The sequence below is a fragment of the Anomalospiza imberbis genome, chromosome 18, assembly GCF_031753505.1.
Source record: "Anomalospiza imberbis isolate Cuckoo-Finch-1a 21T00152 chromosome 18, ASM3175350v1, whole genome shotgun sequence".
Lineage (NCBI taxonomy): Eukaryota > Metazoa > Chordata > Aves > Passeriformes > Viduidae > Anomalospiza > Anomalospiza imberbis.
The window spans coordinates 3,837,979-3,864,619 of NC_089698.1; the positions used below are offsets into that span (position 1 = coordinate 3,837,979).

At 44.8% G+C, this 26,641-nt stretch overlaps 1 protein-coding gene and 1 long non-coding RNA gene across 4 annotated transcripts; one reads left to right on the top strand and one right to left on the bottom strand.

Annotated features, from left to right (window-relative positions):
• Nucleotides 1–26,500, bottom strand: NAA25 (N-alpha-acetyltransferase 25, NatB auxiliary subunit). 3 transcript variants are annotated; one of them, XM_068208581.1, is made up of 24 exons: nucleotides 26,359–26,500; nucleotides 23,625–23,710; nucleotides 22,469–22,607; nucleotides 20,709–20,827; nucleotides 18,994–19,068; nucleotides 18,049–18,156; nucleotides 17,572–17,650; nucleotides 17,011–17,122; nucleotides 16,116–16,205; nucleotides 15,622–15,791; nucleotides 14,757–14,869; nucleotides 12,418–12,625; nucleotides 11,840–11,926; nucleotides 10,901–11,081; nucleotides 10,267–10,366; nucleotides 6,522–6,673; nucleotides 5,886–6,011; nucleotides 5,396–5,639; nucleotides 5,099–5,222; nucleotides 4,671–4,736; nucleotides 4,142–4,239; nucleotides 3,812–3,922; nucleotides 3,265–3,411; nucleotides 1–3,132 (listed from the first exon to the last, which is right to left on the bottom strand). In XM_068208581.1, the coding sequence occupies exons 1-24, from the start codon at nucleotides 26,414–26,416 to the stop codon at nucleotides 3,010–3,012; spliced, it is 2,916 nt and encodes a 971-aa protein (XP_068064682.1). In that variant the 5' UTR covers nucleotides 26,417–26,500; the 3' UTR covers nucleotides 1–3,009. The 3 variants fall into 3 exon arrangements, with proteins under 3 accessions (XP_068064682.1, XP_068064684.1, XP_068064683.1); XM_068208583.1 differs by lacking the exon at nucleotides 26,359–26,500 and adding an exon at nucleotides 26,045–26,229; XM_068208582.1 differs by lacking the exon at nucleotides 26,359–26,500 and adding an exon at nucleotides 25,845–26,016.
• LOC137484612 (uncharacterized) lies at nucleotides 11,093–11,758 on the top strand. The gene is made up of 2 exons (XR_011004939.1): nucleotides 11,093–11,374; nucleotides 11,501–11,758. It is a non-coding gene; the product is annotated as an uncharacterized lncRNA (long non-coding RNA).
• Nucleotides 26,501–26,641: the final 141 nt, after the last annotated feature.

The following is a 26,641-nucleotide window of genomic DNA, read 5'->3' on the forward strand; positions in this document are numbered from 1 at the left end:
TTTGTAACGAAACTGACTTTTATATAAATTATAAACCCATCCAGTTTAAAGCAGTTCAGTTGCAGCTGTGTCACTTAAGTCCGTAGAAGGCTGAGGCGTACATATCTCCTACAGTCATAAATTAACAATAATCAAGGAAGAGAAAGTTCAGATAAGGCTGCAAATACAACAAAAAAAATCCCTAAGTTTACTAGCCGTTAAAATAAAATCATGATTATCAAGGATTGCAAAATATAAATGCAATTTTTGAACAGTTAAAAAGTACAAAAATGATGGACAACACAAACAAGCATTGTACAGTTTGTCCTGTGTGTAGACAAAGCAGGGTAGGAGATTTCCAACCTTTATCTACATCAGACACTGACTTTAAGCCAAGAGGAGTTGAGGAAATCTGTAAAAGGATCGTGGCTCATGATCCCAGTAGTATAAAAGCAGTAATTTCTCAGTCTGTAAACAGTAGTCTTGGTAGCTTCTTCTAGGTATGTTTTTCAATTCATCACCCAAAGAAAATCCAAAACAAACAAAAACAAATCCTAAGAGTGGAAAAAAGGGGAACAGCAGCAATGGGTTATAGCTTGAATTTCTTACCAGGTCCGTGTGGGACATATTCTGGAGGGGAAATGCTCTTTCATAAGAAATATATAATATATTTAACTGTACACAATTTATAGGGGGAGAGAAATTCTCCCTCAACCAAGCCCCCAGTCAGAACAGAGTAATTTTTGTACAGTTTCCTCCTAGAGAAACTACAGCTTGGGAAGAGATGGCCTCTGCTTTTAGAAACCACTGAGAAACCCAGAAGTCCTGCGTTTGACAAGGTTGTCATTCCAGTGGCTGGAAGTGGTGAGAGAACAGCAGCTGGCACTGAGAACAGTCAGAATTCCCCTGTGCTGGAAGTGAGAGAGCCATGGTTCCATCCTGTCCCAGCTCCTGCCTCAGATGACATCAGTTTCCCCCTCCCCGTTTCAGTTCTGCTTTCAAAGGATGCAGGAAACCTTTTTTTTTACCCAGCTTCTGCTTTCAGGCACACAGGAGGATTTTAAATGCTTGGTTCTTTTAATCTTAAACCTCACTTACATTGTCACCATTGCTTATTGATACGACCGAGTTCAACCTGGTGTAGCAGCAGTGGAAGGAAACTCCAGCCTGGATCGGCCCTGGGACTGTCCCCTGTGTCACCTTTGCTGTGTTTATGCAAAGCCCTCTGGAATTAGAGGGAGGGGACAGGAACAGCAGCAGTGCCACTGTGCCCCCTGACTGAGAAGGGCAGTGCCTGTTTCTGGCTCAGGGCTGTTCTGAACTGCCCCACCCCAGCACTGGGGTGGTTTTCACTCACCCTACACACCTGACAGCATCACCTTCAGTCACCAGCCTCGCTTTAATTTAAGGAGCACACCCTCCTTTCAAAAATGATATTTCTATACAACATGACAGTTCTGTTTGTTTTTTTTTTCCTTTTCTTTTCTTTTTTTTTCAGTAAAAGTATTACTATAAAACAGACTTAACACATTTTGGTACTCCTCCAGCCTAGAGCACTTACCAGACATTGTGATTCAACCATCAGGACATCCTTTACAATTTGACAACCTGCAGACATTCTTCTTTTCTTTCCCTTTCAGGGTGGGGCAAAGCCAAACTAAATCCAGCAAGAGCAGCTATAGGACTTTTTTTTTTTAATACAGGGGATTTATTAAAAAAATACTCTCATCAACATTCTAGCATTACTAACAAAACAGAGGAGATGACAAAGGCAGTCAAGCTCTCTTCAAACTTTAAATCTAGACTCGGATACCTGTGGCTCTAAACCAGGAGATGAGGAATCTGTTGGGTCTGACCTGTCCCTTGTATTGCAGGTACATGAACTTTTTTTTTTTTGCCTATCATTTTCAGGTTGCATTGTTCTTTGAACATGAAAAAACCCAACAGAAGTGCAGATTCTGTGGGAGCAGATGATATGATCACACTTTATAACAGAAAGCTTCATGATAAGGCTGCAAATACAACAAATTGGTTCATGAACCAGTGCTTGGATAATCAAAGTTCAACTGCAAAAAGCAAGCAGACAGGTACAAAAAGGATCTCAGCCTCAGACCACAGCGGAAGCAAAAGTTACCTCTGCCAACTTAAAACCAAAGCCAATAGGATTCAATTTCTATTAAAATATTGAAGTCTTAAAGTTTCAGTAATCTAAATACACTTTTTAAAAGTCATGACGTTGCTGTTTGACATTAAACTGACATGATACCAGCGCAGTGTCACACTCCACTGCAGCTATTATTTACAAGGTCTCTTCTTTTGTCTTTTTTTTTGCTGAAACACCCATTCCCATTTCTATCTCTCTCTCTGTCTCTCTCTGAAGTTTGCTCCTCATCACATTTGCAGTTTTCCCGAGTTGTGCACAGACACCTCCTCCCTCCCGCTCTCTCCTGGAGGATCCTGCCCCAGCTCCGGATGATTCCCAGCCCACCACGGAGGCCTCACCTCTCCCGGATGGACCAACACATGGAATTCTGTCAGCAGGACCAGGTGGTTTGCAGACAAAACAGGCAGCTCCAAGCCAGGCTCAGTTCATCAGAGGTGGCTGAACGTGGACATCTACAATTCCTGCATTTCTAAGGCAAGGACCATACAAAAATTATGAACACTGTATGGTGATGAAAATATCCTTGGAGATAGATGCTTTACACTGGGTTGCTATTGCTGCTTCTAAAGACCATCTCCAGTTGGTTCTAGGGATCAAAAGGGAAGAAAGTGACTTTTCTCCTGTTGCAATATGCTTATGAACATGTATAAAAAGTGGTCAAACCCCAGGAAGGGTCCCTGCTTCTTGTATGTACAATAATTTAAATCAGCTCAATACATCTGTAATACCTAAAAAAATTGTTTCATGATTTTAAGTCCTTCATGCATTATGAGGAAGTTCTGGATTTAAGTGATGGTAGAGTGGATGTTGCTTCTGTCTGGGACTCTGGTGTCACTCCCCTGTGGAGTCTGTCAGCGATGCATTGCTCAAATCTTTAGTTTTTTAATGGTATCAAGTCTCTTTTTCAGCAGCTCTCCAATTTCCTGAACTGAGTGATGGTAACTGCTCTGGACCTTCCCTTGCACAGTCTTTGTAAACTTTTTTTCTTCCTGCAAAGTGCAAAAGAGAAATCACTTACTCCACAGCAACTGTTTAAACCCCCTTTTTAAACTTTCTCCAACATCTCAAGCACCAAAAGGAAATTCCTGAGGACCACAGTGTTTGCACAGGGAATCTCTTACCTGTAAAAGCAGAGTGTCCTTGAGGGACAGCTCTTCAAGTTTTAGTGCAGTCAGAATGATTTCAAGCCCTTTGATATGATCTATTACATTGGAAGTTAATGTCTGGAGTTCAGTTACATAATCCAGGAAATGGGTAAATACAGGTGGCTACAAAAACAAACACAGGTCTTGAATTTATAAACACATATTAATGCCCATTTTATACAACTCACTTTGTAATATATAATTCTCTTCTTCCCACCAGTGCTAAGCTATAATTTAGCTAGCCAAATAAACACTCCCAGCTGACAAGTTTACTGTGGTACATTCCAGGCAGGAAGGTCAACGACACTCTAAACAGTATTTCTCATTAAAACACTGTCACATGATGTCACAGATATGACATTACACTGATTTTAGACAACAAAAATTAGCCCCACCAACTATTACCCAATCAACCTCCACAAGTTTGTGACAACCAGTTCATGTTATCTATCCTGATTTTTCTTTCAGAATAAATAAGCCTTGATTAGGGGTGGGGGAAGAGAGAAAGAAACATTGTTTGTACCATTGCTACACTGCTTTCTTTTTTTTTCTTCTTCTTTTTTTGCAGGTTGGATTTAAAAGGTCGGAGGACACTGTCACAGTAACTCGATACCCACAGGGCAATGGAGATCGTCTGGAAGAAAGGTAAAAATATGTTCCAAGTTGCATTTACAGGAGGCTTCTCAACTCATTTAAGCGTTCATGGTAAAACTCAGCATGAATAAAATATGCAGCAAAATCCCTCACGAGTTCTCTTGATTGTCTGAGATCAAACTTCCACTGTGTTTCAGTCCCAACATTTCTACCCTGCAGCACTCCCAAATTTCTAGTTTCCAAAGGAAAAAAAAAATACCTCAACAAAGAAGACTATGTTTTCTAACAGGTTTGGATGAGTTTTCAAGGTGTCATCTCTGACTTCAATCAAATCACCTTTACATTTATTGAACAAGTCTGAAAGGAGAAAAGAAAAGCCTGATTTGAGGATGAAGGAGAGAATCTCAAATGTGCATTTTCTGTACACCAGGTATCTGAGTGTAGCGTGCAGAACTGTCAGGGCACTGACCACTGAGATAATGAGTCCTCTCCATCTCCTCTGAGTTCTGGCTCATTACAAACATTTCCACACCCCTGATGAGCCCCCCTGACCCAAGCACCAGGAGAAGAAGCTGCCCAGGCTGGGAGATAAATGCACTGAAGGGCACAGCACGTTCTGAGCATGCAGCAGCTTCAGCACACAAGCCAAGGGCAATCCCAGCCTTGTTCTCAAGCTTTCACAGGGTCTGCAGATGCATCACCACAGCCCATCCCTGCAGACACTCCACAGCCATCCTCAGACAGCCAGGAAGCTCTGCCTCAGTGTCTGTTCTTGAGTTACCATTTACCTGTCAGTCGTTCTACTAAAGACTTGAAACTATTCCCTATTCTTTCCTGGATTTCTGCTGAATCTTCTGGAAAAAAAAAAAGAAATAAAAAAATGATAAGCTACAACTTCTGTTATTTTCTGCTTCCAGAAACTCAAGAGGCATTTAAATGCAATTTAGTGTCAGTACTCAAAAGTAATTGCAACTGCTTTTAAAGAGGAGCCAGTATTACAGCACCATACACTGTAGAAAAATGAGGACTTACATAAAACACTAAATGAAGGCACTGGCTCTCAGATAATTTAGTTTCAGACAGAAAATTAACACACAAGTAACAGTTTTGAGTCCACATCCTCCAACGCCCAGCAGTTTTCAGACTAAACAGACATGTGGCTCCCTCCCACCACACACCATGGCAATGTGGTCAAACCCCTGCCCCAAACACTTACCTAAGCCATTGGTATCTAGTTCATAAATATCACTAACAAGATAAAACAAGCTAGTCTGGCACTGACAGCTGCCATTGCTGAAGAAGCCAGCCATTCGGGTAGGAGGAGGGCCAAGGACAGGATACTAGGCAAGAAGCAAAGAAAAAGATAAAGGTGTTGCAGCTTTTCCTCACCCAGTGCTTGGCACATCTCCCAGTCAGTCACACACCACAAACCCAGGGGCAGTTAAATGCACTCTGCAGCCTGCACGATGCATTCACAGTCAACATTTGGGGAGAGCTTTTGCCTTACTGGTACCTGGATTTTTTGTTCTAGAAACTTCTTCCCTGAATCCACTGCTGCTTCCAGCTGCTGCAGCAGGGCTCGGATCGTGTCAATCTTGGATGAGACACCGTTCTCTGCAGTCTTTTCAGAGTTCTTTGGTTGGATGGTGTGACCAAGAGTTGAGAGTCCGCTCACCAGCCTCAACGTTAAAGACCGGATTCGCAACCACAGCGTTTCCTCCTCCAGGGAGAGCTTCCGATGTTCCTCAGAAATGTCCCTGCAGAAAGGGCACCAAAGCTCTTCAGGCAAATGCTCCAGGCACAAAAGCCTACCCAAAGCTCCCCAGTTCTGTATGACGAGGAAGGAGTGGTCAGAAATTCAGAAAAATTAATATCTAAAAGGGCAGTACTGTCAGACGTGGTGGATGGTGCTTAAATCAGCCAGCCCAAGGAACACTGAAATATGGGAATTGCCCTGGAAGGAATTTCTTTGCTATGTGCAAGTTCAGGATATTTCTACTCACCTGTCTTTTGGATCCCAGCTAAACAAGACTGTCAGGTCTCTGTTGTCACGCAGATCTTTCCATGGAATGTCATCCTCCTCTGGGCTCAGACTCATGGACTTTACACTTTCTTCTAAACTGGTTGATCTGTAGGTAAGAACAAGCAGCACTAAATCAAACATCTAATCACTACAAAGGGAAAGCAACTCACTAACAGACCACGTTCTGTGCACTGCTCAGCTCTCCCCTCTGTTAGGAATGCGACACACACAGCACTGACAAGGATGTGAAGGGACAGCAAATCAGAATCACAGAATGCCCAAAGTTGGAAAAGTCCTTCAAGATCACAAAGTCCAACATCAAGGCAGCACTGACACCATGGTCACCACTAAACCATGGCCTCAGTGCCCTCCCACATGTTTGCTGAACACTTCCAGGCATGGTGACTCCACCGCTTCCCTGGGCAGCCCATTCCAACACCTGACAACCTTTCCCATGATGGAATTTTTTTAAACCTCTTCGGCGCAACCCAAGACCATTAAAAGCAGAATGAAGCTTTAGGAGCAGAGCTGCAGCTCTGAGGTTTCTGAAGGTGCAATTCCCCAAAGGCTCCTCTTGGCCCACTCCCAGTTTTCCCATGCCAGGAGCTGTACTCACATATTTGCTTCAAGTAAGAGGTCCAACAACATCCGCTCGGTGCGAACCTGCGCGAAGTGAAGGGAGGAGTTCAGCCTGTTCCTGAACGCGATGAACTCCGGGATCTTCTCGAACGCCCCGTACTTGTAGGCCTGGATGATGTATTCTGAGGTCTGCAACATACCACACGCCAGCTCTCGTTAGTGACTTCCCAAATTAGGAACAGCCAACAAGATCACTGCCAAGGGACTGCATTTCTGTGGTTTTTATCAGCCCAGAGGTGCAGGACCTGGCAGATCCTCAGTCCCTAGGAGGAGTTTGAGCTTCTGCTTCTCCAAGTCACCCAAGCAGTTTTGCTGCTTTAAATTGGGAATGCCCAGATGCTCCATGGGCAGTGAAGTTTAACAACCAAACCAACACTAAACATCACGTTGCTGTCACCACAAACAAAAATACTTCACAGGGAAGAGATGCTTTTGGAAGGCTTTTTTTCCTTCCTTTTCCTTTTAGACGCATTACTCAAATCTTTAAATCATAATTTCATTGTGAGAAATAATTCCAGGCAAAAGAAATATAGCCCAGAATTTCTGGAACTGACTTGGATGTGCATCACATATCAGCACAACACAGATTAAAAAAAAAAAATACTCACACGTTTTTTGTTTCTCTTTTTTATTAGAGTTTTAAATACAGTATCACACCATGGGTACAACAAAAACACCAAAGGAAACTCTCAGGGTTCATGGGATATTTTGCTTTCTCTCTGATGAAATGCAGCAATACAAGGCAGGCAGCCAGCATTTCACTTCAGTCCAAGCAATCGCCAAAAAAAGAGATTTTTATGATGAAGGAGCCCCAGACAAGCAGTGTTTTAATGAAAATGTTTAACTGTAGACACTGAGTGAACTATTTCTACTCCTAGCCATGAGTGATAGCTGAATTTTTACACCAGAATTATTCCACAACTGAGAAATTCTGGCAAATCAACCATTTTCTTCTGAACAAGCTTATGAATTTCACTGAAGATGAAAAGCACCAAAAAGAGTTTCTGCTTAACTGAATTCTATATGGTCCTAACAGGCTCAACCTATCTGAAAGTCTCTGAGAGACCAGAAGGCAACACTTACAGATCCAAAACTCCTTTTTTTTTCCCCCCCTCCAAACCAAGAAATGTCCTCTAGGGAGTTGTCTTTATTTTTTTTCCCCACTAAGTAATTTGGTTATTTGAATTGAATGAAAAAGTATGCCAGATATTCAATAACATACCCTCTGATCAACAGCCTTGCAGAGGTGACTGTCAGGGACTGGGTTATGGGCTCTAATTCAACTGCATCCACGTGGTTTTTAAATCCCCCCAGGACATGCTGGAGTGGTTTGCCTGCAGTATCTGGAGAGATTAAAGATGGATGGACACAAGAAAATTAGAGAGATTACTGGTGATTCTGCATAGCTGAAGGAGGACCATCTCGAGGAGGATAAAGTTGCCTTTCTAGTTTTGGCCAAATATAGCAATGCTGCCTTCTCTCTCCTCCCTGTCCTTGGCATCCTCTCCCAGAGCAGGAATAGTGGCAGGATTGCACAGCATCCTACATGGCTGTTACTCATGGGATCACCCTGACACAGGATTCACGTCAGGCTGGGAAGTTCAGCGAGTCAGGAGAATGGATTTATCCAAAGCAAGAAGTCTGATTCAGGAGCTCTATTTTTATGCCAGACTTCGTTTACATCCCACACTTTCTGCTCCAGGCAGAGTCCCACACACAGCTCTGTGCTGTGACATTCCAGCTATCTCAGCATCAACCTAGGGAAGAGCAGGCAGTACCAGAAATCTGTAAAAATGGAACTTTTAAAGGATAGACCCCTTTTAACACTGCAGATGTGGCTGTAGGGCTTGAGTGGGAGCCGCTCCAAACACCCTGAGCATAAAGGGGCAGCCCCAGCAGAACCACAGCAGCACAGAAACTGGGAGCAGATCTTGACCTTGTGACATGTTTTATGGCAAGGAATCCTTCTTCATCCCCACTCTTGTCACACCATCATCCTCAGGGAACAGCAGCCTGAGCTGAGCCTTCATCTCCTGCAATTTCTGGTTGCAGGAACAGCTTTTGAGGCATTTCCCATCAGAAGGATCTTAAGGAGACAACCACTGGAAACGTCCAGAGCAGGAGAGATTTGGAGACCTGAGAGCAACATCAGCTCGTGGTCCTTTGGCTGCAACACCATCTCCAAGGTATGATGTGAGTGCTTCCAGTCTCCATCCTTATCTTGTCCTATGAGGAATTCTGTCCTCCTGCTGCACCACTGCTGGCCTCTTGAAACCCCAGCATTTGAAGGTGTAGCAGCAAGGCAACACCTTTTTGGGATTTCTGGAACGCAAGTTGTGTTTTCCTGCCAACAGCACCTGGAATGCAGCCATCAGCATCCATGTACAGACACTGAGCCACTGGAGACACCCAACTCTTCTCTGCCACAAGCACCTCCATCATTCATGCCACAGAGAAAAACCTGCTCCCAAGGGAACCACACCTCAATTACTTCAGATTGTTTTCCACGGAAGGATGATTTCTCGATGCTTTACAACACAGTGTTCCCAAGCAGAGGAATCACATCCAGAAGTTTTTTCAGTTCACTTTTCCACCTGGTGCCCAGCAGTTGTGGGTTTCATTCAGACAGTTGGTTCCAGGGATGTTTTTCATTAACATCCACCAAATGACTTTTAAACAAGACTGAAAAGTTACACCTCAGTAAAAAAAAAAAAAGGGTGTCTGGATCTAGGGCTTCACTCCCAGGAATCCAAAGCTTCTTATCAAGTAGGAAAAAAATGAGCAACTGAGGGAAGCAGAGCAAAGTGAGCTCCCATCCCAATGAAAAATCCATGTGCATCCCTCAGGAAAACCTCTGTGTCAGACACAGCTCACAGGAACTGGGCACCAGCACTCCAGGCACAGGGAAATGGCCAAGGGAATCCTGTACACAGGAACCACCTGGGCTGCCAACAGAGCAAGCTGCTGCTTCTGAGTGATTTCTGTGTGACAATCTTTACTGCTCAGTACAGACAATTCCTGTGCTTTTATCTATTGCTGGGATAGTGGGAAAGCAAATCGTGTGACTGCAGAGCCTCTGGAGCCAACTTAGGCAGTGGCTGACTGGCAGATTTAAAACTGGATTGCACCTTTGTTTCTTAGGAAGTAAAGATAATCTTCTTCACCTACCTCTCAACAGTGCCCAGGGTGTAAAACACAAACACACAGGATATACTCCCACTCCTCAGAATGGGATGGTCCCTTTAAAGTGAAGTTCACCACTCACCATCCACTGAAAACCACACAGCTCCAGTGACTGTAACATAAAGGATTCATCATGTGCCATCCCCATCCTGACCCATCATCGCTGGCTGCTAACTTTCCAAAATGCCAAATTTGTGACACCAGCACTTATTTCCACACAACATTCCACTTCAATTATTGCATAAAATCATAAGCATTAATTTAAAAGCAATCATACCTTTTATGAGGAGCATTAAAACTGGCTTGAACAGAAAGGAAGCTGAAGCAAAATCTCATGTAACAGCAACTCACAAATCCTTGTAGTAGGAAATGCAGGCTGAGACAATCTTTACTACAAAGCTGCACCTACCGCTGCTCTTTGTTATGTTTTAAACACTACATTTGAACAAGCCTTGCACAGGGCTTCTCTAAAGCCCTAAAGCTTCTCGAAGACACTTTGCTGTGTTACAAGGTCATGGAGGGGGTTTCTTTCAACTTACATCTTTCTGGTTGGAGTGGAAAAACCTGAGTGCAAAGTTGCAGGATTGGGAAGCAGCAGCGTAGTGGCCCAGGGAGCCGGCGTAGCGTGTCAGGAGATAACTGCAACAAACAGCACGAGGCAAACGTCAGCCACTGCCCTGGCAAGCAGCTGCACAGGAGACATCTGGACATTTAACAGCATTACCAGCATTCATGGGCAAGTTCAGGCTTTTAGTGGAATGAATTGTCAATTTTTTAAAAGCAGTTATGTGACGGCTTGGAGTTCTTTCTTCACCTTAAGGGAGCAAGAGCTGCTCAGTGAGAGACCCCCAATCACACCAGGGTGTGTTGGCTTTCACTGGTGTTCCCAAGCTGGAACACCGAGCTCTGACTGGCAGCCAGCTAGACATTTCACCAATTTCCTTCAGATTAATTAATACCCTAAAAAAATCCAACAGAGATCAAAATCACACAGGAAAGATATCCTACAGAAAGGGGGAACATGCAGTGGACATGCCTCCCAAAAACCCCAGAACACTTTTGCACAACAGCACATGGAAATGTGACAACGTGCTGAATTCTGGGCGGCAGAGGATGCTGCAGCTGTCAGGATGGGGCCAGCAGCACTGATTATTCTCAGTATGTACCACCCACCCGATGGTGTCGTGCTGGATGTGCTTGGCGTCCAGGCTGGAGTAGAGCTCCGAGACGGGCTCGAAGGCGCCGAGCCTGCAGTAGATCCGGATGAGCAGCAGCTTAAACTGAGCATTGGAGGGACTGTGAGACAGCCCCTCCTCCAAGAGAGTCAGGCACTGCCACACAGCTGCCTCTTCACCTGGTGACAGACACAGCACAGGCAGGTGTGAGCAGGGACAGGCGCTGCCAGGGATTTCAGTGTGCCCAAATAACACCTGCTCCAGCACTGCAGCTGCTCCCTGAGGGAATGCTGGGGGAATAATCCCTCCCAGGCAATATCTAGCTCACATCTGCATGGAGCACACTGCTGGGAAAGTGACCCTTCCTGATGAATCCCGTTTAGGAATTCCAGGTTGCGCACTGCAAAAGAGCCAGGAATTCAAGAGCCCACATCCACCTTCCTGCCAGAAACCTGACCATGGATTTAGTCAGGTTAAAGACTAAATCTTCCTTGGGAAAGACAAAGGTGTAACAGATAACTACACGGAAGGGCAGGAATATACATGTGGACACCCAGCACTGGACACTGTGGGATTAAGAGACTAACACAAGGAGCAGGGGTGGAGTACAGGCAAATTTAGTTCAGGAAACAGGTCCCAGCAAGTCTAGAAACAAGGGATCCAAAAGACAAAGTAAGTCAGGAAGACAAAGAAGCGCTCTCAAAACACTTCTGGTATCAGAAATGAGTTGTCAGCAGAACTCAGGCAAAGGGAGAGAAAAAAGGAATTAATCAGAAAAATTAAATCTGTTTATAGAGGTCAGTGAGATTCAGGGCAAACACCAACTGATCAGAGAGACTCCTGAAATGCCTAACAAGCCACTGGCCACAGGGACACAGTCTCCCTTTTCGAGCCTCCCACAGCGATATTAGAGCAAGGCACAATTTTGGGAACATACCTTCCAGCCACAGATCAAGCAGTAGGTGAACTGCAAGCAGGCAGTAATAATCTGAAAACTGCAATTCAGTTTTCAAACAAGATTTCCCTAAAAAGAGAAAAAAAACCAGTTTGGACCCTTTAATTACTAACAGTGCTATCAGCTGATCTCACAGTGAAGTCAGGGTTATTGAGTGGCACCACGATTAGAGAGAGCACCACATTTTAATTTATAGAATCAGAACTGTCTTAAAATCCAAACAACTTCACACATCACTGAGTGGCCTTTGGGGCACTTCAAACATTGACATCTGCTGGAAGAAGATCTGACTCCCACAGCTGCAAGATTTACAAATTAGCAACTCCTGACCACAAATGTGTCTTATGCACTTCAGTGAGAAAACCTGGCTTTGCTTAAAAGCATAGGCAATCCTGCAAAGCACAAACAGACCACCTGAACTACCCTGGAAAGCCTTATTTATCTTTAAGATACATGGCTGAAAAGAAAAAAAAATAAAAGGAACCACAATTCAGGGAAGGTGAAGGGTAGTGTCAGGAAGGAGAAAGCCAAGTTTTATCAGTGTTACAGATTTTCCTCACCAAACTCCAACCCGTGGCGGTATCTCAGCATCAGCTCCCGCACCACTGCCAGCTTCTGCTTCTTCTCCATGGCGTGGTAGATCCCCAGCAGCCTGGAGAGCTGCACCACACACAGGTGCTGCTGCAGGGCCTTGATGTCACCTGGCAGAGCCACCTCGTTCTCGGCTGCCGCCACCAGTGGGATCACGTCCAGCAGCTGCCGGATGAACTGCAAGAGAAACCCCGGTGGCAAAGGCTGCAGGGCTGCACCAAACGGTGGGGAAGCAGCATTTCCTCCCTCCAATCAAAACAAAAAAAGGCAAGGTGGTAACATCCATGTTGATGTCACACTGAATCCGTGGTTCAAGAGCAGCCTTTGAGATTTTTTTTAGTTGCTCAGTATCTTTTTTGAGTTGCTTGAGGTTTTATTAAGTTTCGTGAAAGAGACAGAAGGAAGAAAAATCAGAGGCAGGTTTCCAATTCATTGATACACCAGGGAGTTCAAGCACTTGTTAATACTTGTGTTAATAAGAGATGCAATTAAAATAATTAGTTACTGACAGGCTTCTCAGCACACTTCCAGGCAACGATGGTTTTGCACTGTTACATTTTCCCTCAGCTCTGAAGTAATGTGCACTACTCAGTGAGGTCATCAACTCTGATTAATGACTTCTTTTTGGAATTAAGCTGCAAGAAATGCAGCTTCTCATTGTTTAGTTTTAATGGGAGAGAAAAGACTCCTCACAACACACAGGGCTGGGCAGCAGCTTCTTGCTCTAAAACCCAACATTGTCTGCAAACTGAAACTTGAGTTAAAGCCAATGAATTCGGTTTTACTACATTTGGTATCGACACAGAAGAACTGCATCAAATGCAAGCCTGAGGCAAAAAGCTCAGGAGAAGCACCAAGTACAACACACACCAATTCCGGTTTTCCCAAAGAATTTGATGAATGCTGTGTTGACAGATCTTTTCAGTTTGAAACTCTGCCAAGCTGAGCAAGGTCAACCACATCAGTGGCTCTGCTGTCCAATTTACACCTCTAGGAAGTCAAGGTTGGTGTCCTGACCATTATTTCTGGACTATCTCGCATGTCAGTGGCTCAGCAAGATCACAACCTCAGCTACTGAAGCGGAACTCTCATGTCAAAACTCAGCACCACAAAACCTCCTCAGCTCCTCGCGTCCTTGACCAAGCTAAACTGCTGTAGATGCTGCTTCAGGGACAACGAGAAAACCACCCAATACGTCAGTTTGACACAATATATATTCCAGAATATATTCAGTAAAGCAGCAGCAGTTTTAAGGCCAGACAGAGAATTTTAAAGTCAGAGTCATGGTTTTACAAGCACTGTGACAAAACTGAAGTCTGAACTATTAGTAAATATAATTTTTCCACTCCTGGCTTTGAATTTGTTTCCTGGAAAGTTAGGATGAAACCTGTTCAGTACTTCAGGGTTGCCTTACAATGGAATCACTATTTCCAGGACTAGGAGTTCAATATCCTGCTGGCCACGTCTCTTGCCAGTGGGCTAAAAACATACCGTTAAACATAAAACATCAGCAACAGCCATCCCTGCCAGAGCCACCACTCCCATCAGCAGTGAGGCTGTGAGAACAGCTTGCCATTAGGAGTAAAAAAATACTTTAATAAACCAAGAGAACCTTGCTACCTACACTTTGTTTACCAGCATTTTATCCCCAGGCTCTGGCTGATCCCGGATTCTCTGCCCTCCCCAGCGCTGATCCCTGGACACAATGGCTCAGACAAACACTGGGGTGAGTGACAGAATTCCCAGCTGCTGAAGTCACTCCAGGCTGCTCATGACTCTGCACAAACGGGCTTTTCAGAGAAACTCTTTTCCAGAGAGTTGTTTCAGAAAGAGATTCTGGAAAAAACTGCCATGGGTGCCTCCATGACCCCTGGATTGGGGTAAATGTGTCCCTTCTTTGGCACTGCCAGAGCCAAGCAAAGCATCTGTGACATCCCTGCATGGGATGAGGGGGCAGCTTCTTCCCATCAAACAGAAACTCTGAGCTCAAAGCACCCTGACATCTTGAAAAATGGGAATAAAAATGCCAAAGGAATACCAGAGCTGAGACTCTGCAGGATCAAACTTAGCTTTAAACTTCCAGTAAAAATCCTCAGAATGAAACTTCTCAAGTGTTCAGATGTTCATGATATCTTCTACAGCACAAAGAGCTCTCTTTGTGAGAGAGCTGCTCTCTTTATTTTCAAGCAGAAAGTAAAAATTTGATGTTTCCAGTCTTTTAATATGATCCACGGGTATTTTAAGATAAAGGGACCAGAGTACAAACAACCACTGCAGTTCCTGCCACCACTTCTTGATATTTCCTTACCTTTGTGTACTGGCTGGGTGGAAGGAGATCCACAAACACTTTGAGATCAGTAAAACAGCAGGGCTTGTCCCCAAATTTTTTGAAGTACTGGAACATAAGTTCTTCTGGATCACCTAGGAAAAAGGCCAGGTCATCTTTTTAACATCCTCCAGCAGAAGTGAAATCTGTAAAATCACTATGAAAAATCTTTGTTCATTCTTTCTTTTCCCCTCGCTTCAAGATTACAGAGCAATTTAGAAAGCAGAGAGCTGCACTACTGCAGATTTTAACAGTGCTTCAATGTCTCTGGTAACCAAGGACACATTAAAAAAAGCCCAAGAGCTTCATTCAAGCTCCTTTAGCAGGTAAGAGCTCAGCAACCCAGGGAAGCATGTGCAGCCTCTACTTCTCTCACCACAGCTTCTTTTGGGATGGAAAAACAAAAGGAATTAGGAAATAACACAGATGCTGCTCTAATCACATTCCCTTTCATTGATTCCCTAAATGCCATTTTGTGATGCAGGTGTTTCAAAAGCAAAACCTGGCCTTGTTGCTATAAAAACTTAAATCAAAACCCACCCAGAGATTCCAGCACTAACAGCAAGACTTTCCACTAGGAATACAGTGTCAGTGACTGGATGCTCCTAAATCCCTGAGGTCCTTTTGCAAACCTCCCTGCTGGCTTTTCCAAGCCCCGGAGGAGTCTGGAAATACCTGCCTTTCTTCAACGTTCATCTTCCAATGCTTTTAAAATTCTTTACATACAGAACAACAGGTTATCTTTTCCTAATGAAAACTGTGTTTAACTCAGTGATTTAGCTGAAAGTTTGTGCTCTGTCTCCCTGTGTCCAGAGATGAACTCCTCTCCCCCAGGAGGGGTTCTTACCCAGTTTGTACTCATCATTGCAGCCCCTGTGTCGCAGGCGCCTGATCAGCTCCAGTTTGGCCAAGTACGGTCCCCGGAGCGGCCGGGAGCTCTTGGACTCCTCTGATATCCTCTCCTCGATGAAATTCACAGCCTGCTCGATGGAGCAGTGCACCTCCCCCTCCAGAGAGCTGCAACCACACAGACAAAATGTTCTTGGAGAGGTCCCACTGATAACACACGCTCTGCACACTCCCAGACAGGGAAATGATGGATTCTGCAACTCAGTCACCACCAGAAAACATGAGCTGGAAGAGTTGTATAATGTGGAAACTACTTCCATGAACTACTGCCAGCCTCCAGATAAAAGCAGGGAAAACACACCAAACAAAGCAGGGAAAATACACCATTTGGGCTCTGACATCAAGAACTCACTCTAATATTGAATATATGAACCCAAACAATTTGCTGTAGCACAAAGGGAAAACAAATCCACAGCAAAATTCTCAACTTACTGCTCTTCCTCTGCTGGAGGCGTCCAGGATTCATCAATGAGTTGAAACACTGAATCAAAGTAAGTTATATAAAACTGCCAATCATCTGAGCTGAAACAAAAATCAGGCACAGGACAAAATTTAGGGAATAGCCAAAACAATTAACAGCTAAAACTACGTTTCTTGCCAAAGCTGAATTAAGGAATAATACATATTACAGAAAAAACCCAATTGTAATAATAAAATTGTTTCCCCTTGAAAAGGTCTCAAATCTTAGGAACACCATAATCCTGAATTTCTGGAAACATATTAAGCAAAACCATTTCAATTCAAAACTGAGGCAAGCTATGAACTCTCCCCCTATGAGTCAGAGCTCAGCAATATCCCCACAAAACATGAAGGCAGCAGTTTCTCTTCTGCATTTAACTTAGCTATGAGAGCACAGCTAAATTCAAAAGCAAACACCACATCTCTCCTGACAGTTCTGAGACAGATTTGATCACACTGGAATGTTCTGTCTCCTGATGCATCTGCTCCAAGCACTACGTGCATTTCCCACGATGAAGTCTGGCCAAATGGGAGAAATTTAGATGTAGAAAATTTAAAGTAAATCATGGACAGGATGAGAACTGCAAAGTCAGAGCCAGCCAATCAGCACAGGACTTAGAAATAAGGAGGTAATCAACCTTTTATTGATTAATGTGTTGCCAAATTCTGCCTGAAAAAAGCAGCAACTCCAATCCTGACCCCGACTCTCCCTGTGACCTTCACCGTGCCTGGCTTCGGAGTCTAATCTTTGGAAATCTTCCCAATAGTCTACTATTTCAACCACAAAAGCCACCTAACGAGGCCATTCCCAAACAAGTAAGGGGTTTTATCCCATCTTTTTTGCAGGACTGCAGGCATCCTCTCTCACTTTTTGAGCAGCAGCCTCCTGGCCAGCGCGTTGCACTCGGGCCACCTGTGCAGCTTCTTGTACATGGCCATGCACTTGTTCTCCCGGCTCTGCAGCTCGCTCGTCAGCTTCTCTGCAGCAAAAAACAGGGAAAGCTCAGCTCATCCCTGCTTAAACCTTCTTACTCCAGCACCAAACCACCAGGTCTAACACAGCAGCAGCTCTCAGAAAGATTTCCCATGGAAACCTCCACATCCCAATTCCAAGTGCATTTTAATCTTCAGTTAAACCCCTCTAAAATGCACATATTGAAGACTCTTCAGGTTTGAAGATGGCAGCTACAACAAAGAACATGATCCCAATTTACCGCTGCAAAGCTCAGCCCTGAGTAGTGTTTAAATACCATAAACAAAGTAGGTAAAACCAGGTTGCACAAATACCTCCAGAGTTTACACTGAGGTTAAAACTGGTGCTAAGTCAGGCTTCCTAAATATTTTTTTTTTGGAAGCAGTAGATGAGTCTGAAGTGAAGGGGAACTGCTGTATTCTCCACACAACTCTGATTTATTAAAGAATAAATTACCTCCAAGTTTTCCCCTCACAACATCTAAGGCTTCCTTGTACTTCTCCAAACGTTCCAGGATCATGTAGTACAGTTCCACCTTAAAAGAAAAATTAAACTGCAATGAAATTTGCCAGGAAGATCATACCCAGGTGTGCCAAGACACAAAATAGGGGATACCAGGCCTGCAAAGCTATCTTTAGTATCCCAAAGGGTGCAATACTCAAATTTAGGTCTTTTTTTTTCCATTCTTAGTCCTCAGGTTTTTCTTGGGGCCTCCCAGAGAGCAAAGCTCTCATCAGTCAAATCAAACACCAAAAACTGCCTCAGCCACAGGGTTCTGAGGCCCTCCTAACCCCCTGCTTTTGTTTTTCCTTCTGTCCCCTACATTCACATTTAATTCCAAAACATTTTTGTGATTATTTTAAGTTTTCCAAGGTAATCAAGTTCCCTTAACAGTGCGTTCCTTGTCTCAACAAAGCTCAAACCAAGCCTTACTTCAGCCTCAGCTTCAATCTTGTCCTCTTTCACCATTTTTTCCACCATTCTTTCAGCAAGTGGCAAAAACATCGTTTTGGAGAGGTTTTCATCCTGTGCTGAGATAGACTGAGGAAGAGAGGGATTATTGCAACAGCTCAGCAACTTCCTGTGGTGCCCTCCCACTGCTCTTTTCACTTCAAAAGAGGGAAAAAAACCAACCCAGGTGTTCCAATCCCCCCCAGCCACCTGTTTGGAGCTGCCATCTGTGCCCTGAGAGTGCAACTACCCTGGGAAATGGCAGCAATAAAATTGCTGCTGCACAGAAAAGCTCATTTTTGATCAGATCAACAAGAGCCCTGCATCTCTGAGCACACAAACCTCGTGGTAAAAACATGGAGCCAAAACATTTTTGTGTTTTACACGGCACAGGATTTTAGAGGATATGATTAAAACCCTCCGAGCTTATTTTTGTTTGATTTTATGTCTGATTTTTAGTGCCCAAAAGTGCTGCCTCAACCAGCAGCAGCACAGCTGAGCTGTGTCTATTCCTGCAGACTTGCTGCTAATTGCAGAGCTCTCATTTATTCCCTCCAAGAGCTTTTATAACCTCGTTAGAGAGGAACAATTCTGACTGAGAAACTGCAGATAGCTGAGGATTTATTCATTATCTCTGCCAAAAAGGACAGGTGGATGTTAGTGCAGACGAGAGAATAATTCAAGTTGTATAAAGGTGGTAAGGCAACAGTTAAATTGGATTATAAAAACACCTCAGCATTTATTTTGGACAACAACAATAATGCTACTTAAGGAGGGCTCATTCTTTCTCCCAGCATCACACAGAAGTAGCTCAAACACACATTTTACCCAAAATCATAATGTTTTCCCTCAGAATATTTCTGCAACAGCACTGGCACTGCAGTAAAAAAAAAAAAAACAACCAGTCAAACCCAACATTGCACACACCTGCATGATCAGGCTCATCACGGACCAAAAATAATATGGATTTTTTGGAACAATCTTATAAAGTGCCATTCCAGCCTGAAAAACAGAAGACACAAGTTTCATCATTCCTGAAGTAGATTTATTTCTCAGGTCTCGTGATGGGCAGCAATGGTGGGAGGGGATTTGCACATGGGAGGATTTTCCCCACTCCTGAGCTCTTCCCTCCTAATACACATCCCTGAGGAAAACAGAGGGTGGAAATGTTTCCAAGGCCTTTGTGTAGGTCTGACACGAACAGCAGCAAGCACTGACTGCCTACACAGATGACAGCTCGAACTGGAACTGGGAACTCCAGGAGGCAGCAGATTTGCTCTTTGGGAATGAGGGGATATCTCCAGTGCGGAAGGACACAGCGAACCCACGCCTGCCTCCAGGAACCAACTGCCCTTCAACACTCACTCCACACCCACTGACACCCCCAAATTTGGGGTCACCTCCACGTGCAAAGCAGAGGGAGCAAAGGTTGAGCAGAGAATTTGGTTGAATCAAAGCTGAGCCAAAGAATTCATGATTTTCCCTAACGCAGTAACAGCTATTCCCACATTTCCCTCACAGTGCCTGCATCTAACAAAGGACAGGACTTTTACCCCTACAAAATCTGTAATTAAATTCAAGAAACTACACACAATAGTCTACCTCCACAGCTGGACTTTTGTCCCAGTCCCCTGACTGCAGTTGGCATTTTCCAGGATTTTCAGCTGGAATATCCCAGAGCACAGGACACTGGGGTTTATTTTCATTCCCTAATCAGTCACCACCCACACACTTCACATCCCTAAATCCAAAAGCACAGGCCAACATCCCACTCTGATAACATGATATTGATAATGATGATTTGATTCAATTGATATTGAAAGCAATAATTTAATGAGATCCACATTTTTATGTCACTTCCAATATACAGAAGGTCACATAAATGTTAATTATTGTTATCTGTGGCAGTTTCTCCACTCCTGATTATCTATCACATCTAAAGTTTGGGTTGTATCATGAGGTTTCTCATTTCAGGTACACCATAACTCCTTTTTTGCTATTTAAACTAAACCTGTGCAAAAATTCATGTCCCAGCAGAAACAAGAGGGAGTTCAGCACTTATTTCTTGGCTCTCTGTGCTTTTTTTACACAGAAGAGTGAACACGCAGGCCTTGAAAATCATCTTCCATTTACAGGTACTCTCCAGGCACCTCATATGGAAGGGATGAAAACAGAATCAACCGGTGTGACACTGTGCTGCCAACTGAGAGGGGATATTTCAAGTGCTTTTTAGTTTTTCTTCGCTGAATGACATCAATACAAGTTGTATTTCAGATGCTCAGTAAGAGCACGGGGAGGATTTATTTTCCCAAAGTTAACAGAGAACTGAGGCCAGAATCAAAAGTGAAAACATGGATCAGAAGCTCTTCTTAGTTGTGCCTATTCCAGAATTCCTTTATTTTGTACTGTAACTACAGAACCACAGATCAGTAAAAGACACAGCCTTAAGTTAAAACTTTTGTCTTCGGACAACCCACCTTCAAAAACTGAGGTTCAAACCTCTCTGTAAAAACCAGCCAAGAGTTTAACTTCTGCATTAACTCAGCTCAGATTTTTTGGAAGATTACTCATAACTCATAAATGAGAGTAAAAGACAGAAAAATACACTTTAAACCAGCCAGAACACAAATTGTTGGTCATACCTGTTGCATTTTCTTGTATTCTCCAACCCTGGCATAGGCCATGAAGAGGTGGGAGTGATACTCTTCACTGTTGGGGACCTTCTTCACAGCTGCCTCATAAAGTTTAGTCACCAGCTCAGCTAAACCAAAACCAGATGCTAGAGTTAAGACCAACTTGGGAATATTTTAAGGCACAGCTCCCTAAAGAGCACCAGGGATGCTCTGAACAGCAACTAATTGCACTCATCACGCCCAGAAATGCTGCTCTGTCCCCCAGGCACTGCAAACATCAGGCAAAGGAGGAAAGTGCTTAAAAAAACTCTAAACAAACCTCAAAACAGACTTAAATCAAAATAGAGTTCAACTGCAGCAAATGAACTGCTCAGGAGAATTTTAGGTCTACTTTTAAAGTAGGTTTTTCTCTATTCCTGAGCATTAAACTGAATGAAGGTTTCTCCTGCTGGTAGAATGACTGCTCCATGTGAATCATGTATCAAAACAAACACTTTCAGAGCCTAATAGCAAATTAATTATTCTTATCACAGGTTTACAAATATTAATCATATCCTGCTATTTCCCAACTGCCTATATCAGAACTCCAAACAATTATTTCACACTATACTTTTTAATAACAGGTCTACCATGACAAAATACTTCTGATAGTACAACATGCAAAACTTTCTTACATTTTCATCCTTCCACATTCTTTTTTCTTACACAAACAATTGTAGCTCAGAATAGAAACAGAAAAGCAAACGTAATTTGTCTTTCACACAGTTTATACATCCCTGACACAGATGTAGAAAACACCTAATTACATTAATTTTCTTGCAAGACCAAAAGTGGAAGTGCCTCACACCCACCAGTTCCTGAGTTACAGACATAAAAGTTACAAAGCTCAGCTTAATGGAAGTTGTTAACAATCACAGAGAGGATCTTGTCATTCACAGGGGTTTATGCTGAAGTCAAAAATACACAAAAAATGTTGGCATTACTCAACAAACGATGCTTTAACTCCACAAACACACATACACAAATCAATTGGGAGAACACAAGCAATTGCTATTTTGCAGACTGATGCAAACCCCCTTTTCTGAAGCTGTTTCACCCCTTGATCGTTTATCCAGCACCTCAACAATAAATTTTGATGCTACCACCCACCAAACTCCACAATAAACATTGGTACCACCACACCACACTCCCCAAGAAGCTGCCAGAAACAACAACTGTTCCAAGCTGCAGAAAAGCAGGATAGGAGGTCTGGCATCTTTCACAAAAGCACAGGAAACTTTCCTCCATCACTCCAACGCTGATGATTCAGTATTTTGAAAATACAAATCACTACGAGGAACCTGACAAAGCTGATGTGGCCAAAGTGGGAGGTCAGGATTTCCCTCCTGTTTTTCACCACTTTCCTGAGGCCTGAACCCCTCAACTACATCACGCCCTGTGGGATTGTTCATGTCTGTCACTCTACTGACAACAAATTCCAGTAATTTCATTAATAAAAGTGAACTCCCAGGCTCTGGATCATTATCAACACACTTCATTTAGGACCCGCTACACAACTGTGTTCATAACAAGCCTGAATGAGGATTTTTTGCTTTATGAAAATCACTCCAGCCTTACAGGCATTACAACAGGCATCACTTCAATTCTGAGTCTCTTAACAGTCTCTCACATACACAAACCCTGGATTTTACACGTTTCCCACCAAACTGTGGGGCACAAACCTTCTGGAAGAACACAAATAGAGATTTCTGGGAGAGGAACAAACTCACGTCTGTGCATTTCCCGGTAGAGAATGGTCAGTGCTTGCAAGGAATTATCATCTGTGGGTTCAAGTGCTGCTACTTCTTGTGCCAGGGCATAGGCTTCATCCTGCTTGCCAGTCCTCTGCAAGCCAATGGCCTTCAGCACCTGTGGACACAACACAGGCAGCTCTCAGAGACACAGTTTGCATTAGGAAACCCTCCTGCTCCTGCTGGGAACAGCCCAACCACCTCATTCCCTCTGCAGAACTCCAGGGTTTATTAAGGATTTTTAATCCATATAGCTGGAGAGGAAAACCCCCAAATGCAACAGCATCAAAGAGGGCATCTGACTTCTTAATAAATTCTAAGGTTGCCCCAAGGCATCACCACATGATTTTCTCTACCTGAAGGCTGCAAACTGACCTGTCCTGGCAATTTTCCTTAGTTTTCTTTCACTAACTGGCCAGAGAGAAGTGACATAAATGAGATTCAGGTCAATGACACTCTCTGCAGCTTGGGAAGCTTTCAAAATGTAGAAGTGGAGTGAACTGCAGAGGGAAACCCCCAGGGAAATGAGAAAAGCTGAAAGAGAGTCACACGTTCAAGAAAGGGAGGAACAGAACCCCTTTCCCTCAACAGGGCCACAGCAAGGAAGGCGGTGAACAAGCAAAACAGCAAATGCCTCCAAAATCATGGAATCCTGGAGTGCTTTGGATTGGAAGGGACCTTAAAATCATCCAGCTCCACACCCTGCCATGGGCAGGGACATCTTCCATGAACCAGGCTGCCCCAGACTGGCCTTGAACAATTCCAGGGATGGGGCACCCACAGCTTCTCTGGGACACCTGTTCACCTTGTAATGTTTTCCTCAGACATTTCCTCCCAAGGAGCCGTTTTGATTCAAACTCCTGCAGATGGCTATCCCAACCCCAGAACTCCAAGAGGCATTTTTAAATCCCAGCCCATGTGCCAAGGTCACCTGGAGTGGTGCTGACAATCGGCCCAGGTGGAACCAACACTCCAGTCCCTATCAGGTCATTTTCAGGCAAACAAGATACAGGTGAGCTGGAACAGAGATATTCCAGAGGGCTCAGAAATCACTGTGGAAGTCCCCAGAGAAAGGGACAGTGGAACACCCTGAGACTCAGGCAGAACGAGCTCAGTGCCCCCCAGTCCCACTCACCTTGGCACAGTGAAGGTCCTTGTGCTTTTTGAGCAGTTTATCTGCTTGCTGGATTGCCATTTTATTATTGCCATTATCGAGATAATCTGCAGAGGAAGAGCACACACAGAATCACACCAGAACACCAAGGCCATTCTGGAAAGCCACCTCCAATTTTACCATGGAGCATCTGCGGTCACACCAGCAGCACAAACCACATTTTCCCTGTGCAGGTCCTCCTAAGCCAAACATTCAGGAAACTGTCATTTCAGGGATGGTTTTAGTCACTCAGACAAACAAGCTTTTGTAATTACTCCACACAGATCATTACAGCAACAAAAGAGACCCATAATAGAGAGGATTCTGCAGCAACAGCTCTTTGCTGGCAGTACAGCTCCAGTGCTTTAGTAGGAAAAGTAGAAATTAATTTGGTGTGTCTTTGAGAGACTTTCAATGACTTTTAACAGGCAGGAAGTTAGAAACCAAACACACACACACCAGCAAAGTGGGAAACACTTGTCCACAGCATCCATACCTCACAGGCAGAGCAAACCTGTCCCCCTGGAGTACCCCTACCCTTCCACCAGACTGGCTTTAAGGCACAACTGTGAAGCGTTAATATTTCCTAGGGGGATATCCTACTATCTCCAGACCATTTTCTCCTTTTTTATCTCAGAATTACAATTTTCAGATTGATTTTCATGTTATTACAAAATTACAAACAAGGAGTTTTAGACCAGGACATGACCCCTATGTGCTCCCATTCCCTCAAAAATCCCTCCTTCCTCAGCAAACCCAACTTTTCTGCCCCTCACGTGCCAAGGGAAGGAGGGGGCTGCTCACACTGCTCTGGCCTCTCTCCTGCCAGTTAACTGAAATTACATCACACACCTTTACCTCATCAAACTGGTCGTTCCCATTATGAGCCAGAACTCTTTTAACTGAGGGCAATCCTCAGCACAAATTGTGCCTCTATTCTGATTTACAGATTCCCATTAAACAGCTCCCACATTTGCTCCCATGGCCAGGTGGATGCTGTATATTTAAAGCAGAGATAATTTGGCTCCTGAGCCCGTCCACTGCAAACCTCTCACAAGTCAGCCTTTCCGCACTCACCAAAATAAACATTGTGGCATGAAATCCAGCTTGTAGCCACATTTCAACTTAGGAAAACCTCTGTGTCACCTCTAACATTAAAACTTTGGGGATTTCTCAGTGAAGAGGTTTCAAACGTGTGGAACAGCACATCAGAGGCTTCTTGCTTTAAGGCTCTGTCACCCAGTTTAGTGACACACAAATTATCCCCCACGCTGAGCTGCCTGACTGGGATTAACAGCTGTGCCAAGAACGTCTCGGCTTTGGGTGTATCCAAAGTAAATCAAATAACCCTCAAACCTCCCTAAAACACGGCAGAATGGAGAGATGGTATTTCCCTAACGAGTCAGGTTGTTGGAAGTCAAAGCAGCTTCCAAAGGAAATGAAGCTAAATGAAAATAAACTTCAGCCTGTGCTAGTTCATAGGTGGGGATGTTCAAAGGCTGGAAATGCAACACCTGAACCTTCAGGTGAAGGGAGAAAAGTCAAGATCAAAGATAACCAGAGCTGTCGAGGAACCACGGCACAAACCCAGGCACACCTTGAAATCCAGAGGCAGACCTTGGACCTCACAGTGCACCTCCCCAGCTGCTGAGCTGGGGAAGTTGTGCGTGTTTATCACACACTTTATTCTGCAGCACCACAGCCTGAGAGCAAACCTTGCACTGCAGAGAATCCTTTCCAAGAACGAGCAGAAAGGAATTCTAAAGCTCTCTCCAAAATGAACACAGCGAGATGCTCAAACATCATCTGCCTTGGTATCAGCTGAATTTACCCAGATTTTTCTATTAGTACCACTTCTTACACAGGTTATGACAAAAATAACTGTACATCAATGAAACTGCCAATCACAACACAGATGGAAAACTAAGGGGAAAAAAATTAAAATCGTTACATAAAGACAAACGAACTGGAACACCTCTAATCGAACAAAACCATCTTGCTCCGTTTCCCTGGAACCCATCTCGGAGCCAGCCTGTACTGCACCATCCCTCTGCCCCAGCAAAGGACATCCCAAAGCACGTCCAGCCCCGAACCAGGGCAGCTCTCCGCGTCTCTAGGGAGAGGTGTTCATCCCTGCTGAAAAAGTTAAGAACGCTTTCCTCAATCTCTATCAAATCTTTAATTTTAGGGACAAAATGATACCGTAGCCCGGAGAAGCGTTTTCCTTTTATTTCTCCATATTTGCATAGAGCCAAGCTTTGCCTACAACCTCTGAAGCAACCCCAACAGCGCAGAACACCCTCGGAAATATTCGGGGACACAACAACGCCGGACAACTCCCAACGACACCGTCCCCTTCGACTTCTCTCCTGCCTCCCAATTAATTCCCCCAACAGCGTCACCGCTCCGTGCCACAACATCCAACACAACTCCGGGGCATCCGCGGCTGCTCCTTCAGGGATTGATCCATTCCCGGCTCCGCCGCGGCAGCGCACAAAGCCGGGCCGGCCGGGGTCGCCTCGGCTGCGAGCGGCGCCGGCTGCGCTCCCCCCCAGGCCGAGGGGGCACCCCCGGGGCGCCGCGGGACCCCGGCCCGGCCGGGCGGGCGCCGCAGCCCCGCAGCCCCCGCGGGGCCGGGAGCGCGGGAGGGCCGCAGGGGGGCTCGGCGGGGCGGCGGCGGCGGCGGGGCCGGGGCGGGGGCGCGGGGGGTCCGTACCGTAGATGGGCCGCAGGCGGCGGTCGTTGGGGTCCTGCACATGGCCCCGCGCCGCCATGATGAGAGCGCAGAACGCAGCGCGCAGCCGCGGCCGGGGGCGGGCAACGGCGAACGGGCCGGCGGGGCGGGGCCGGGCCGCCGCGGGCAGCGGGACACGGCGGGACACGGCGGGCACCGGCACCGCCACGGGCGGGGGCGTCAGAGACCGGCACCGACCTGACCCGACCCGACCCGACTCGGGCCGGGCCACCGACACAGATCCGGGCCGGGGCACCGGAGATCA

Excerpts from the sequence above, each read along its gene's own strand:
- NAA25 (XM_068208581.1), bottom strand. The coding sequence starts at position 26,416 with ATGGCGGCGCGGGGCCATGTGCAGGACCCCAACGACCGCCGCCTGCGG. Across the intron at positions 15,792-16,115 it reads CCTCCAGCAGAGGAAGAGCA|CTCTCTGGAGGGGGAGGTGC; the intron begins GTAAGTTGAGAA and ends GTGTGGTTGCAG. Across the intron at positions 12,626-14,756 it reads CACCCAGCCAGTACACAAAG|TTCATCCGGCAGCTGCTGGA; the intron begins GTAAGGAAATAT and ends TTTCTCTTGCAG.